The 15,068-nt window shown below is 39.2% G+C and overlaps 1 protein-coding gene and 1 pseudogene across 2 annotated transcripts; one reads left to right on the forward strand and one right to left on the reverse strand.

Annotated features, from left to right (window-relative positions):
• Positions 1-497: 497 nt before the first annotated feature.
• Positions 498-1,586, forward strand: MAGEA10 (MAGE family member A10; the record flags this gene model as incomplete). Its single annotated transcript, XM_081042280.1, has 1 exon — positions 498-1,586. One exon carries the CDS (start codon positions 498-500, stop codon positions 1,584-1,586), a length of 1,089 nt encoding a protein of 362 aa, XP_080898406.1.
• A 9,808-nt stretch (positions 1,587-11,394) lies between these two features.
• On the reverse strand, positions 11,395-13,244 carry LOC308494508 (nuclear factor erythroid 2-related factor 3-like; annotated as a pseudogene). The gene is made up of 2 exons: positions 13,056-13,244; positions 11,395-12,970 (listed from the first exon to the last, which is right to left on the reverse strand). The product of its transcript is annotated as a nuclear factor erythroid 2-related factor 3-like (transcript).
• Between the last annotated feature and the right edge of the window lie 1,824 nt (positions 13,245-15,068).

A 15,068-nucleotide genomic window follows, 5' to 3' on the forward strand; every position in this document is an offset into this window, starting at 1 on the left:
TTGTCAGCACTGGGGGCTCGGGGCTGTGCATGCCACCTGCAAGCTGAGGAGTCCCCTTGTTTCCTGTTACAGGGGCTCCAGGAACTGGGAAGTGAAGACCTTAATCTGAGGCACGTGGCCGCAGGTCCTAGAGCAGAGGAGGCCCAAGCAGTGTCAGAAGTCAACGTGAGGTACATACCCTGAATGTGTCCCCAGGAGCTCCCCCACCCCAGAACAGAGGGGACCCCAGTGTCTGCCCCAGGATCTTGGGAGTGCTGGCTGCACCCTGAGGAGACATCTCACTTCCTCCTTCAGGATCTTACAGGACAGCCCGCTGAGGAGAGACAGTGAGGCCCGAGAGCACCCACAAAGAGGAGACCTGTAAGTCGCCTTTGTCAGAGGCTCCTAAGGTGGGTTTCTCAGCTGAGGCCACTCACACTCCCTGTCTCCCCCAGGTCCGTGGGTCCCCATCACCCACCTCCTGCCCACACTCCTGTGGCTGCCTGACACGAGTCATCATGCCTAGAGCTCCGAAGCGAGGACGCGACGTGTTTGAGGAAGACCTTGACTCCGAAAGTGAGGCCCAGGGCCTCTTGGGTGCACAGATTCCCGAGGCTGTGGAAGAGGATGCTTCCTCATCCTCCTCTACTGCCTCCTCCTCTTGCTCCGCCTCCTCCTCCTCCTCTTCCTCCTCCTCCCCTTACTATGCTCTGATTTCAACCTCTCCAAGCACCTGGGAGGATATTTGTATTATTTTTGGCACACCAAGTCCTCCCCAGAGCCCTGTAAGTTCCAGCTACTCCTGCCCTTTTTCCCCCACTCCCTTGAGCCAATCCAGCAGCCAAGAAGTGGAGGTTTCTAGCACCTTGCAGGCCCTGCCAGACACCGAGTCCTTGCCCACCTGTGTGATGGATAACAAGGTAGGTGCCCTGGTGTGGTTCCTGCTCCTGAAGTATCGCACAAAGGAGCTGACCACAAAGGCGGAAATGCTAAGTATGGTTATCAGAGAGCATCAAGATCACTTCCCTGTGATCTTTAGCGAAGCCTGTGAGTGCCTGCAGCTGGTCTTTGGCGTTGATGTGAAGGAAGTGGACCCCATCAACCACTCCTATGTCCTGGTCACCAACCTGGGCCTCACCTATGATGGGATGGGGAGTGATGAGCACAGCATGCCCAAGACTGGTCTCCTGATACTTATCCTGAGCATAATTTTCATGCAGGGTGACCGTGTCCCTGAAGAGGAGATCTGGGAAAAGCTAAGTGGCATAGGGATCTATGCTGGGAGTGAGCATTCCATCTATGGGGAGCCCAGGGAGCTCATTACTGGAATTTTGGTGCAGGAACAGTATCTGAAGTACCAGCAGGTGCCTAATAGTGATCCTGCTCGCTATGAGTTCCTGTGGGGTCCCAGGGCCCACGCTGAAACTAGCAAGATGAAAATCCTGGAATTTTTGGCTGAGGTCAATAATCGTGACCCCAGATCCTTCCCAATCTTGTATGCGAAGGCTGTAAGAGATCAGGAAGAGAGAGCCCAGGCCAGAATTGCCACCGACATGGCCAGTGCAAGTTCTAGTGCCATGTCCGGTAGGTTCTCCTGCCTTGAGTAAAGTCCAACGCAGATTCTTTATTTTGTGTTTTAAGAGGGCAGTCAATGATCTAAGTAGTGGAGGGCTAGCTAGGCTGGGGCTGAAGGAGTCATAATGAATAACATTTTTGCGTTCCTGTTCCATATGGGTGACTTAGTAATGTATCTTTTGTTTGTGGTATTTTAAATGTTACGTTAAGTATAATGCTTATTAGCTTCAGAATCTAACTTTATAAATTACATAGGTTGCACATTTATTGCTATTTATCCAGTTTAAGAGAACGAGTTTTGCTATTTTGTAAAACAAATTGGGAAACCTTACATTTTCTTTGTAGTTTGTAACAAGATAACATGGCATTGGAATAGGAATTTTTTTTTGAAAATGTGAAAGAACTTAGTAGTAAATAGACAAAAATTTAAATACTTAATTTTTTAAATGTAAGAAAACAGTTTGTTTTTTAAAAGATTTTATGTATGTGTGTTTCTTTTAAAAATAATTGTTTTCTTTTTCTTTTTTTTGGAATCGAATATGACATTTATTCAAATATTCTTGAAGTTGTAAAAAAATAACTAGTTTGAGCAAACTTTGTTCTTCCTAATGATTCTCTGCATTTGTGGTGGATCATTTTAATTAATGTATAATGTTCCAGTTAATCTTATAAAAAATCTTATAACATTTGGCAGAGTAATATTTTTAAATTACAATGTATTAGTTCCAAATGTACAACATAGTGATTAGATATTTTTAGTCTGTCATTCTGTTAAAGTAAAATATATATACCTGGATTTTCTCAGCTTATTCAACAATGTAGAAAAAATAAATAGTAATAAATAAAATCTCTGCTCACTGGCTCATTTCTATCACCTGAGGTTCATTGAGCCTCTGTCCTCTGGATGGCCCTGTGTTAGTAGTGGGGACACTAAGATCAGCAGGCCACACCCACACATAGAATGATAGGGTGGGAGCCCCAGTCCTCTGAGGGAGGTGGTGAGGGGTCCCCTCAGTCCTAGAGAACAAGTGAAAGAAGGGGAGAGGCGGTGGGGCTCCAGGGGAGAGCACTCAAGTGTAAAAGGCCCGAGCCAGGGCCGTTTGGGGCTTTGGGAAACTGGTTCCCTGTGTGGGAGATGATTGTGATGAAGCTGGTGGTGGAAGCGGCCAGAGTGGGCAGATGGTGTGTCTTGGGCGCGAGAGGAAAGTTTGAAATGGAAAATTGCTCTGACAAGTTCCCTTGGATCATGGAGAAACCAGAGAGAAATCTCCACCTGGGTAGCAAGGGTGGGTGCCTGCACTCAGTCCCAGTGCCTTTGGACCCAGTGAGAGGCCCAGGGGTTTTATCCCCATCATGTGCGTGGATTTCTGGAGAAATACGGTCACTCTCTCTTCTGGTGTGGCCCAGAAGTCATTGGACAGGCAGTCTTCTCTGTGGTGTGGGAGAGCCAGAGCCCACAGCATTAATTAGGTTTTAATTAGGATTTTAATGGTCTTGAATATAATTTGGCCAATTATAACCAAGGGCTAGATTTTTTTTGGGGGGGGGAATGAACAAAAGGGGTGCTTTGGATGGAAGAGCAGATGGGAGGGGGGGGGGAAAGGTTGGTTCTTTACTTCCATCTAGGAGCTTTGTGTTTTATCCAGCTGAGAGGATAACCCCACACCTGAATTTGAGCTTATATCCTTTAAATGGGAAAATTTACTTAGTTTTATTAATGAAACAACACTTTTGGAAGATTGGCTAGTCCATGTCCTTTTGAGCTTCATAGTCTCTAATAGTCTCTAATATGACCTGGGTAACAAACAACCAAAGTCCCAGAGGAGAGAATGGAAGTGTCTGGGATCAAAACAATATTAGAAATAAATACCACTATTAGAAATAAATACCACTCACCAAAGTTGCAATGTACACCAGGCACTGTGCGAGTCACTTTACAAATACTCCATACTCTCCTGCAGTCCTACAGGACAGGGCTCATGAGACCCACTCACTTCACAGATGAAGAACCTGACGCTCCTAGGGCCTGGTAATTTTCTCAAGATCATGTGACTAGTAAGTGACAGGGCGGAGACGGACCCCTGGCCTGAATTCATCTAGAGTCTATGCTGTTCCCACCCATCCCAGCCTGTGGCCAACCTTCTATCTCGTCTATATGTTTATCCATGAAGTTGCCATTCCTGGTGCTCTTTGTTCCTTTCTATCTGGTGTAATTTTCTCTCTGCCTGGAGGACTTGGACATTTCTTTTAAACATTCTTTAACATTTCTTGTAGTGCATGTATCTTGGTAATTAATTCTTTAAGGTTTTGTGTTTCAGAAAAATCCTTTAACTGTTGTTTTTGTAATATGTTTTCACTGTATATAGAATTCTATGTGGACAGTTTAATTTTTCAGTACTTGAAATATATTACTCCATTCTTCTTTGCTTTCATTGTTTTAACAAGAAATCTACTCTTATCCTTGTCTTTGTTTCTCTGTAGTAAAGGGTCTTTTTTCTCTGGGTACTTTTAAGATTTTCTCTTTTATCACTGATTTTAAGTAATTTGATTATTATGGGCCTGAGTATAGTTTACTGCATATTTCTTCTTCTTGGCATTCTTTTAGCTTTTCAAATCTCTGGATTTTTAGTTTTTATCAAATTTGGAGATTTTTCATTCAAATATTTTTTCCCATGCCCCCATTTTCCCTCTCCTTTGGAGTCTCCAAATTTATGTGCATAGGCCACTTGAAATTGCTTCACTACTCACCAATGCTCTGTTTACTTGGGGTATTTTTTATATCTTCCATGGCCTCATTTAACATGTTTAACCTTTCCTGTTTTCATTTGAACATATGGAATACAGTTATATATAATACTGTGTTTTTTTTTCCTTCCAGCAACTTTATTTTACATGTGCATGTATTTTAAACGAGGGTTCAATACTAAGAGCCAAAAAGTTTTAAAAACCACTTTAATCCCGTTGTCCGGTAGGAAGTGTTATTATTTTAATAATCGTTTTTACATTTTCCATTAAGAAAAGCATGCATATACATGCTTATCTACAGAGTTGTTATTGATTATGCACAATGCGTGGCAACACACGTTTTACCTCATGTCAGGCCTCTAGGGCTCGGGCCAGGCCCTATCATTCACGCAGCAATCTTGCCGGGTTCTGAAAAGTTCCAGGTGGAACAACCTCGGCTTCCCCACGTCCCTACTCTCCCCAAAAGGCCTGGTGCCCTCAAACTTCCCAAACCTCGGCTTTCCCCATCTCCTACCTATAATACTGTTTTAATGTCCTTGTCTATTCACTCTATCATATGTATCATTTCTAGATCAATTTTAATTTATTCTTCTCCTCATCATTGATCCTACTTTCCTGATTCTTTTGAAGGGCTGATAATTTGGACTGGATGTCAGACATGGTGAATTTTAACTTGTTAACTACTGGATATTTTTGTGTTTCTATAAATAAATATTCTTTAGCTTTGTTCTGGAATACAAGTTACTTGGAAACAGTATTATCCTTTTGGGTCTTGATTTGAAACTTTTTAGGTGGGATAAAAGCAGTATTTAGACTATGGCTGGTATTTCTCCCTTCTAAGGCAAAGCCATTCTGTGTATTCTAACTGAGCCCCATGAATTAGGAGGTTTTCCACTCTAATGGCAAGAAGGATTCCCAGACATGCATGATCTCTGGAGTTCTCTCCTCTCTGGAATTTTGCCCTGCAAACTCTATCCACCTAATACTCCCAGACACCCAGCTTCATCTCAACTCAAGGAGATGGTCAGGCTTCTCCACTGTGCATTGAGGTCCTCAAACTCTTCCTAGGAGGTAAGCTTGGGCAATCATAGGGCTCACCTCACTTGTTTGTAATCTCAGGGAACACTGTTTTTCATTGCCTGAAGCTAATAAATTGAAAATCATTGTTTCATGTATTTTGCCTATTTTTTAGTTGTTTAGGTGTGCAAATTTCATCCCATTGCTCCATCATGGCCAGAATCAAAAGTCCAATAATCCAAATTTAAAACCTAAATTATCTACATATGAGAGCTGTCCCAGTATTTCAAGCTATTCAAATTAAAACCAGATTGAAAAGACTGTGGGACACACACACACACACACATTAATATAGACATACATACAAATAACAGAGGATATACAGCAAAATAGCAACAATGTTTTTCTCCTGCTTATGGAAATATCAGCAATTTTTATTCTCTTATTTATGTTTTCAAGATTTCTAACATTTCTAAGGCACATAAAAATTGCCATTATAATAACAAACAAATTACTGTAAATATTTTAAAATATGATTTTGACTATCAAAAATAAATGCTCATTATTTATATGTTTTGTTGGTAATATTGACCAACATCATGCTGGATTCTTTTGAGCACCTGCCATACTGGCTGGCTATGTAACAATAAAGAAACAACAACCAAAAAAACTTTGAAATCCAGTTAGCCAGCTATATGTAGTCATGCAAGGTCTCTCAGACTTCTTTTTTTTTTTTAAAGATTTTTATTAAAATATAGCTAACATACTCTCAGACTTTCTTTTTTCTTTCACTTTTATTTACTTAAGTGTGTTTTTCCAGGACCCATCAGCTCCAAGTCAAGTAGTTATTTCAATCTAGTTGTGGAGGGTGCAGCTCACAGTGGCCCATGTGGGGATCAAACCGGCAACCTTTGTGTAAAGAGCACTGCATTCTAACCAATTGAGCTAACTGGCCACCCCATACTCTCAGACTTACAAATACAATGCTTCACAGGTAAGCATCTTTTTCGTTTTGAAAACCATCCCTTGAGAAAAACAAATAACATTTTAAAAGGGAAGATTATATTTATATTTAAGTCATATTCCTAATGACATGATATTAAATCCAATATTTATAGGAAAGTTTGTATGTATGCAATCTTAGAAGGAAGAATTATCATGATTACTTTCATTATTATAAGTGTTGTTTATATGTGCCTTGTCGAAACTTGTTTATATATCTCTTGTAACAGCGCACAATAAAATTGTTATTTAAAATATGTTTTACAGTCATTAATGCCACTAATTCCGAATCATGAATGAAAATGTACTGTTTTAAAATACTGATTTTCATAAAAATGATGCACTATTTTCATGACAATGACCCACATTTTCTTTAATGAACTATGATTAAACACATAGCTTCTAAGTTAACTTGTACTTATCTTCACAAACTGAACACCATGTAAAGTGTACTGTGATTCATTATTTTTTGTTAATACTTCTCTATTGTAGGTAATACGTGCTTCATTGGTAGTTATATCTCACATCCTTTTTTCTGCATCGACAATTCCTCCATTTTAATGTTTCATTCACACACTGTCCTAACAAAGTCATGAATGGTTTCTCTGATATTATGATTTCATGTTATTCTTGAGCCTCAAGAATTTTCTTATCAGTATATCATTTGTAGTTTGTTCTTTTGAAACTCATTAATTTCTGATTTTTACCAAATGATTTTGATCTAAATTTCTACAGCATTTCTACAGTTTTCAGTTATAAAAAGGCTGCATATAACTCATTTGCAGTAAAATAATCTTATGTTTTTATTTTTCCCTTTAAAATATAGGTTGACATTTGCCAAAAAAGAATAAAATGAAAATAATAAACACCAGTATCTTTACTAATACCTTTTTTTTTACCAACCCTTTATACTTAATCAGCATTTTCCCCTTGCAAAATTATAACTGTTCCTTATTTTTGCATATTATCACCTTGTTCCTTTTTATGCATTTGCTATAGATCTAAATGATTTGCCGGCTATTCCAAAGTTTTAAATAATTACACATTACTACTAGATCATAAGACATTTATTTATTTATATGATTACAATATAAGTTGTCATTTCTACCCTGTCTGAAAACTCGTATATCATACATACTGTAACAATATCCAGAGATTTTAAATATCACTGGATATTTCAGTTTCTCTGATCTTTTCAAGGAAACAGCTTACCATTGATATTATTTATTGTTTTCCTAATTTTAGTTCCATCAGTTTCTACTTTTATCTATATGATTCTCATCCTTTTGTTGCCTAGGGATTAATTTACTTTTCTTTCTATAGTTTCTTAAAGTGGAAGCTAAGATTATTGATTTGAGTTCTGTCTTGCTTTCTATATAAGCATTTTTTTATATAAGCATATAATGACATAAATTTCTCTCTAAGCACTACTTTAGCTGAATGCCACAAATTCTAATGTTGTATTTTTATTTTCTTTGATTTCGGTATATTTTCTAATTTTCCTGAACAATTTCTTCTGAAATATGAGTTAGTCAAAATGTGCTGTTTCATCTCCAAGTATTTGGTGAATTTGTAGATATTTCTTGTTGTATTCTTTAATTCCATTATAAGTAGAGAATATGCTTTGTCTGATTTAAATTCTTTTACATTTGTTAAGAGTTGTTTTATGGCTTATTTTAGTGACTATTACATGTGTACTTGAAAATAGTGTATATTCTTCTGTTGTGTGGAGTGTTCTGCAAATGCCAATTAGATTAATTTAGTTAATAGTGCTGTTTGCGTCCTTCAGTATTTTTGCATGTTTTCTGTCCACGTTTTCTATCATTTACTCAAGGAGGAGTGTCACAGTCTCCACATATAATTGTAGATTTGACTTTGACGTTTTCGTTTTTTCAGTTTTTGTTCCATGTGTTTTGAAACTCTGCTTTTAGGTGCATACACACTGAGGTAGCTGTTTACACGTCAATGAGACGGATTGACCCTCAGTTGATTGGTTGTGAGGACTGGCTGTGACTACAGTGGAGGAGTTGTGGTGCAGGGACTGACCCTACAGAGCAGGATCTGCCTCCGCAGGGCTCTGGTGCCTGTCCAATCCTCCCATTGGGTGTGTCATTCTTGGAGGTGGCTGGGTGAGGCTCCAGCTTGTTTTGAAGCTGGCCACTAGGCACGCCAGCCCCAGGGCCACCTGGGAGGGGACCCACTGCAGGTCAGGTTCACCCGCAGCCCATGCCCCACCTGGGGCCACCTGGCAGGAGCCCCAAAGCAATCTAACAATGGCCACTGCCCACACCTTGCTTGGAAGTGCCTCAAGAGGCCAAGCTATGAACCGAGGCCAGCTGCTGCTAGTGCTGGGCCCAGGGTTGCTCAGCCAGAGATATGGGACATGCCCTAGTCAGACAATGCTTGCCTGGGTTCCATAAACCTTTGAGAGACCCTAGGAAAATCTGTAGCATGAGCTAACGCAGGCAGTTTGTATGAAAAAGCCACTAGAAGCAGCTTAGGTGTGCCTGAAAGTTCTGTAGGGCAGGATCTCAGAATCAACAGGGCGTGGCAAATAAACGGCATTAGCCAACTTGATGGAGACTCAGATATGGCAGCCACCTGTGTCTGCACTCTGGGAAGGGGGAGGGCTCAGCAAGGAAACAATGGTTTCCATGTGCTGCTCCGTCTGGGAGAAAGCTGCCCCTCCAGCCCTTATCCTGAAGTCAGACAACTTAGTTCCTCCCCTGTATGTTTCTGTCACCTCTTCAGCTGCTGACCCAGTGCTGGAGCTTAGACCCAGTGATTCTGTTGGTAAGTCCGTGCGTGGTCCCTTTAAAAGGAGCACCTGGGACTCCAGCCGTCTTCCGTCTCACTCAGCTACAATTTCCATTGGTTTTCACAACCAGAAATTATGGGAACTTCTCTCCCAGTCTCTGGAACCCTGGGCTGAGGAACCTGGTGTGGCGCTGGAACCTTTTGCTCCTTTGGGGGTAAGGGGGGGACTTCCACAGCTGAGATAGCCCTCCCAACTTTTAATGGTCACACGGGGGTGCGGGACCAGACCATTCCATGTTTCTGTCCCTCCTGCCAGTCTTGAGGTGGCTTCTTCTGTATGTCCTTAGTTGTAGGGCTTTGGTTCATCAAGACTTCAGGAGATTCTGAATGATGGCTGTTTTGTAGTTTAGTTGTAATTTTGATGTGGTTGTGAAAGAAGGTTAGCATAACGTTTACCTACTCTGCCGTCTTGACCAGCCCCATTTCCACTTGTTTCTCATTGTCTTGTTTCATACGGTTTCAGTATTTCCAATTCTTTGGTTATAGAGTCTATGCTTATTGATTGACTCTTCTCTGACTGTTGGTTTGTGTTCTTATTTGGCTTGTAATATTTTCACATTAAGGTATATGAATTTTTTTGTAAGACATCAATGTTATAGATGTGAAACCATCCTTACAGGCTGGCTTTACTTGCCAGGGAGTTCTATTTTCCTGTATGTAGGTAACTCTGTTCTGTCTTTAAAACCTTCTCTGACTGTAGAGGTCTTTGTCCTCAGCCATTAAAACCCAATGCACTCCAATATTTTAAACCTTTATGTTTTGTTTTTGAAACCTTGGTTTAGAGCTTGGCTATTTATAGTTTTATTTATTTCATATACCGTGTTTCCCCCAAAATAAGACCTAACTGGAAAATAAGCCCTAGCTTATTTTTTCAGGATGGCATCCCCTGAACATAAACCCTAATGTGTCTTTTGGAGCAAAAATTAATATGAGACCCGGTCTTATTTTTGGAGAAACACAGTAGCATTCTGTTAAGTCCAAGAAGGGGGCTTTCTTTATCAGTTTAGCATACTATATGGACTTCAATTTGACTTGAGTCTAGCGTTATGCAGCCCCATCTGCTAGATACACACCTGTATTCCTGAATATAAGTGTTTTGAAGAAAAAATATTCAAGGTAAATTTGCTTAGAATTTCTGTAAAAGTTAATTTTTTAAAAGCTTTTATTTATTTTAAGTGTGTTATTCCAGGACCCATCAGCTCCAAGTCAAGTAGTTGTTTCAATCCAGTTGTGGAGGGTGCAGCTCACAGTGGCCCCTACGGGGATCGAACCGGCAACCTTGTTGTTAAGAGCACCGCCCTCTAACCAGCTGAGCTAACTGGCTGCCCTAGTTAATTTTTTATAAATTCAAACATAAAATTTATTTCCCCAGAAAAAGCTATAGTTTAAGTATTCATAAAAATTAAACTAAAACAGTGTTTGAAAAGCTCACCATGCTTCAGTGCTAGCAAACTAAATGAAAATGTTAAGGCTACTTTGCATCTCAAGTCATAAAAACGGAAACACATTTTAAAATAATTACATTCATTGTTTGCTCTCTTTGAAGTAATCATCTTACTAAAGAAATGGCTACCAAAATGACTGCATAGTCATGTCAAGTTTTTAGGCCACCCTATTGTTTGTACATATTTATGAATTGTGCATATAATGCAGGACTTCATGAAAAATTGTGACTTTCCACAGATTTCCCACAAGTCTGATCTTGAAGTCCTAAACTTCTGTCCATGTAAGATTCAAAATGTAGCCTTAACTGAGTAATTCAAGTAGCAGTACTTAAAAGTACTTACATAACAATTCAGGTAAAAGTTAAAGCAGTTTCAGTGGTTTGTGATCCATATATCATCTTCTGAACAGCACTACTTTATACATACCGTGTTTCCCCGAAAATAAGACCTAGTTGGACAATCAGCTCTAATGCGACTTTTGGAGCAAAAATTAATATAAGACCCAGTCTGATTTTACTATAAGACCCGGTATAATGTAATATAATATAATATAATATAATATAATATAATATAATATAATATAATATAATATAAAAATATAAAAATATAAAAATATAAAAATATAAAAAATATAAAATAATATAAAATAATATAATATAATATAATGTAATGTAATGTAATATAAAAAATGTAATATAATATAATATAATACCGGGTCTTATACTAATTTTTGCTCCAAAAGACGCATTAGAGCTGATGGTCCAGCTAGGTCGGTCTTATTTTCAGGGAAACACGGCATTAATGGAATCCATCTTCAATTTCTTCTTTCAGTTTTTCTCTTTCCCTTTTGGTTTTCCTCTTTGTGGCCTGAAGTCACCAGTTCCTTGGGTACAATCAAGACACTTCCATCATGGCTGCATCAAAGAGCATATTGGTTTGGATTGACTGGCCTACCTTCCTCATCTCTTAACCTGCTAAAAATATCATGATAAAACTCATGCAGTTTCGGTTTCATTATGTTAATAACTTTGCTACACTGGGCTTGCTCTCTCTTAAGAGTTTCCTTCTTTGCTTACAAGTTACATACATCATCTTCTAGATTCAAAATTATATCCAGTTTACACTTACGAGTTCTAAGCAGCAACTTTATTCCTCCCTCTTCTTCTAATATCACAAATGAGTGACACTTGTAACTCTGTCAGGTAGTACCAGCTTAGCATGCTGTTGAAAGAACCAACAGGCATGGAGACAATTTTATCTACAGAAAAAGGGATGTGCAGAGCTTTAGTGTGGCGTTCATCACAGCTTAAGTTTCTGTTGGTGTCACTGAGGTACATGCTTCTTATTTTCCCATGAGCTTCCTAGGCCATGAAAAAGATTCAGGAGTGCATTCCAGTGTACTTGACTGTAATTGATAACTGTAGTTATGGAATATGTGTTGAAATGCAAGACCCCCATGAAAACCAGAATAATTCCTGTGCTCCATGTGATAAAGCTTTCTGGGCTCTGGGTACAGCCTCTTCTAAGGCATGATGGGAAAAAGATTCAAGGTCACTACTAGAAACTATAGCACCTTCTTCTTCACAAACAGAGGAATTAGACTTGGTGGCAGAGGTGCTATTGTGGCTTGAATTTCAGGAAAGCCCAGGATCAGAATCTAGCTCTTTAAAAAGGTAAGAAACTTCCATTGGATCAAAACCTTCTTTTGTAACCAAAGACATTAAATTTGTCTCATCAAATATGTTTATATCGAGGTCACATAGAAGGTCTTGGCTTGTTAGATTCCTCATCTGACGGTTAAGTGGAGGAAATCCTGTCAAATTAGTTCCAGGAAGGTTCTGTGGTATGAGAATATAACTGCAGAAGCGGTTCTTCTGGCCGTGAAGTCCTTGCTATTGGATCTCTTCTAAATGTGTTGTTAGGATACAGAAATATAGACTCATGGACACTCACATCGTGACTTGTAACCTGGCTAAAATTTGTTATAATGTGCTCAAGAATTCATGCCATCATTGACAATTCCTAGAAAAGAAGAACTATCTTCTAGTGAGATGACCTCCAGTGAATTTTCAGACTGTGATGAAAGCAACTGAAATAAGTCTTCCAGAAGGAAAGATGTGCTGGTCTCATTTAGATGTGTCTCATTTCTAGATTCGGTGGTCTTTTCTGTCTCCCACTCAGATTTATCTGCTACTTTATTTTCATCTTCATTGTTTTGCTGTACTGATGTTTCATTCTGGGACACTGCTCATTTTCCTCATGCTGGGAACTGTGACAGCTGTTAGTACCTCATTCTCCTCGCTCACGTGTCCGCTGGTGTTGGGTGCTTGAGTCATGGGTTCCGCGGGTGTCTTCTCCTCCTCCCCAGGGGTCAAGGTCAAGGTGGAGGCCTGCCAAGCTCAGCAGAATGGTGAGGTGGAGTAGGCCACCAGCAACGGACCACCACAGCTTCAGGCACTTTATCCCCAGCCACACAGTGGTGCCCCTGCTGGCACCCATAAGCCCCAGCACTCCAGCAGTGGCTGTGGCACTTGAGGTCTCCTCTTGCAGCAGCTGGCACCTGCCAGGAAGAGACAGAGAAGCTAAATAATGGACCCAGGCGTCCAACGTCGTGGACGGGTTTGCGGAGGGTTCCCGGAGCAGGGCACAAAAGTGCTCCTTCATAGGTCCGCAAGGTGCCTGGAGCTTAGGAGAAGAAAAGGAGAAGCGACCTGCGTGTGGAGCCAGTCTTTCGAGCCGCCTCGAAGCTCTGCTGGAGCCAGGCCCCACCCTTATTTTCTTTATTATCATTTTGTATTCTCATTTTAAAATATTTTGAAAAAAGTATTACACACATACATAAAAGTAGACAAGTTATATGCATTAATATCCAGAAGTTACCATGATTGTATCACTCCAAGGTCACACAAAAATCAGGTCAAGAAATTATTGACAAAGATGTACAGGAAATTCAACAATGAAAGGATAATGTTTTCAGCTAAAGACACTGAAACAATTGGACATTTAAAAAATAAACCTCGATTATTATCTCACACCATATACAAAATTAACTTGCTTTGTATCATAGATTTAAATACAAAAATAAGAGCTGTAATACTTATATCAGAAACATAGGTGAAAATTTTTGAAACCTTAGGTTAGACAAATATTTCTTAGGACACAAAAAGAAAGAACCATAAGTGAAAATTTGATGAATTGGAGTTCATCAAAATTTAGAATTTCTGCTCTTCAAAGGACACTAAGAGAATGAAAAGACAAGGCACAGCTTTGGAAAAACTATTTGCACATTACATATTTGATAAAGAACTTGAATCCAGAATATATAAAAGAAATCTCAAGTTAGATGACCTGAACTTTTTGCCAACAATTCATGGCTCTTGCATCATGACAATGCACCAGCTCACGTGGCACTGTCTGTGAGGGAGTTTTTAGCCAGTAAACAAATAACTGTATTGGAACACCCTCCCTACTCACCTGATCTGGCCCCCAATGACTTTCTTCTTTACCTGAAGATAAAGGAAATATGGAAAGGAAGACATTTTGATGACATTCGGGACATCAAGGGTAATATGATGACAGCTCTGATGGCCATTCTAGAAAAAGAGTTCCAAATTGCTTTGAAGGTGGACTAGGCGCTGGCATCAGTGCATAACTTCCCAAGGGGAGAACTTCCAAGGTGACTGTAGTGATATTCAGCAATGAGGTATGTAGCACTTTTTCTAGCATGAGTTGGCAAACTTAATTGTCCGACCTCATATATACAACAGAATGTTAGTTGGCCATAGAATAGAATGAAATCTTACCATTTGAAACAACGTGGATGGACCTAGAGGGTATTATGGTAAGTGAAATAAGTCAAACATAGAAAGACAAATATCCTATATCATTTTTGTTCATTAATTCCTTCATTACTATTCTTTCAGTTCCTCCAAAACACCCCAATGTGTTGATCTTTTTCTAGTGTACCATTTTGATTCCCTATTCATTTCCTTTCTTTGTATATATATATTTAAAAACCATATTCTTAGTGGTTACAATTAATATTCTAAGTTTGTTAACAATCTAGTTTGAATTGATAGCAATTTAGCTTCAATAACACACAAATCTCCGCTCCTATACAGGTCTATGCCCCCTTATACTGTTATTATTGCATATTACATCTTTATACATTGTATATCTATTAATATAGATTTATTTAAAATGTTTTATGTATTTGTCTTTTAAATTATATGAGAAAAAAGATGAGTCACAAATCAAATATACAAAAATGTATGCTTTATATATACTGCTATGTAGTTACCTTTTCTAGAGTTTTTTTATTTCTTCATATGGCTTTGAGTAATCATTTACTTTTCTTTCATTTCAACCTGAAGGACTCCCTTTAACATTTCTTTTTTAAAAAATTTTTATTGGGCAATATTGGGGAACAGTGTGTTTTTCCAGGACTCATCAGCTCCATGTCAAATTGTTCTTTTCAATCTAGTTGCG

The sequence above is a fragment of the Rhinolophus hipposideros genome, assembly GCF_964194185.1.
Source record: "Rhinolophus hipposideros genome assembly, chromosome: X".
Lineage (NCBI taxonomy): Eukaryota > Metazoa > Chordata > Mammalia > Chiroptera > Rhinolophidae > Rhinolophus > Rhinolophus hipposideros.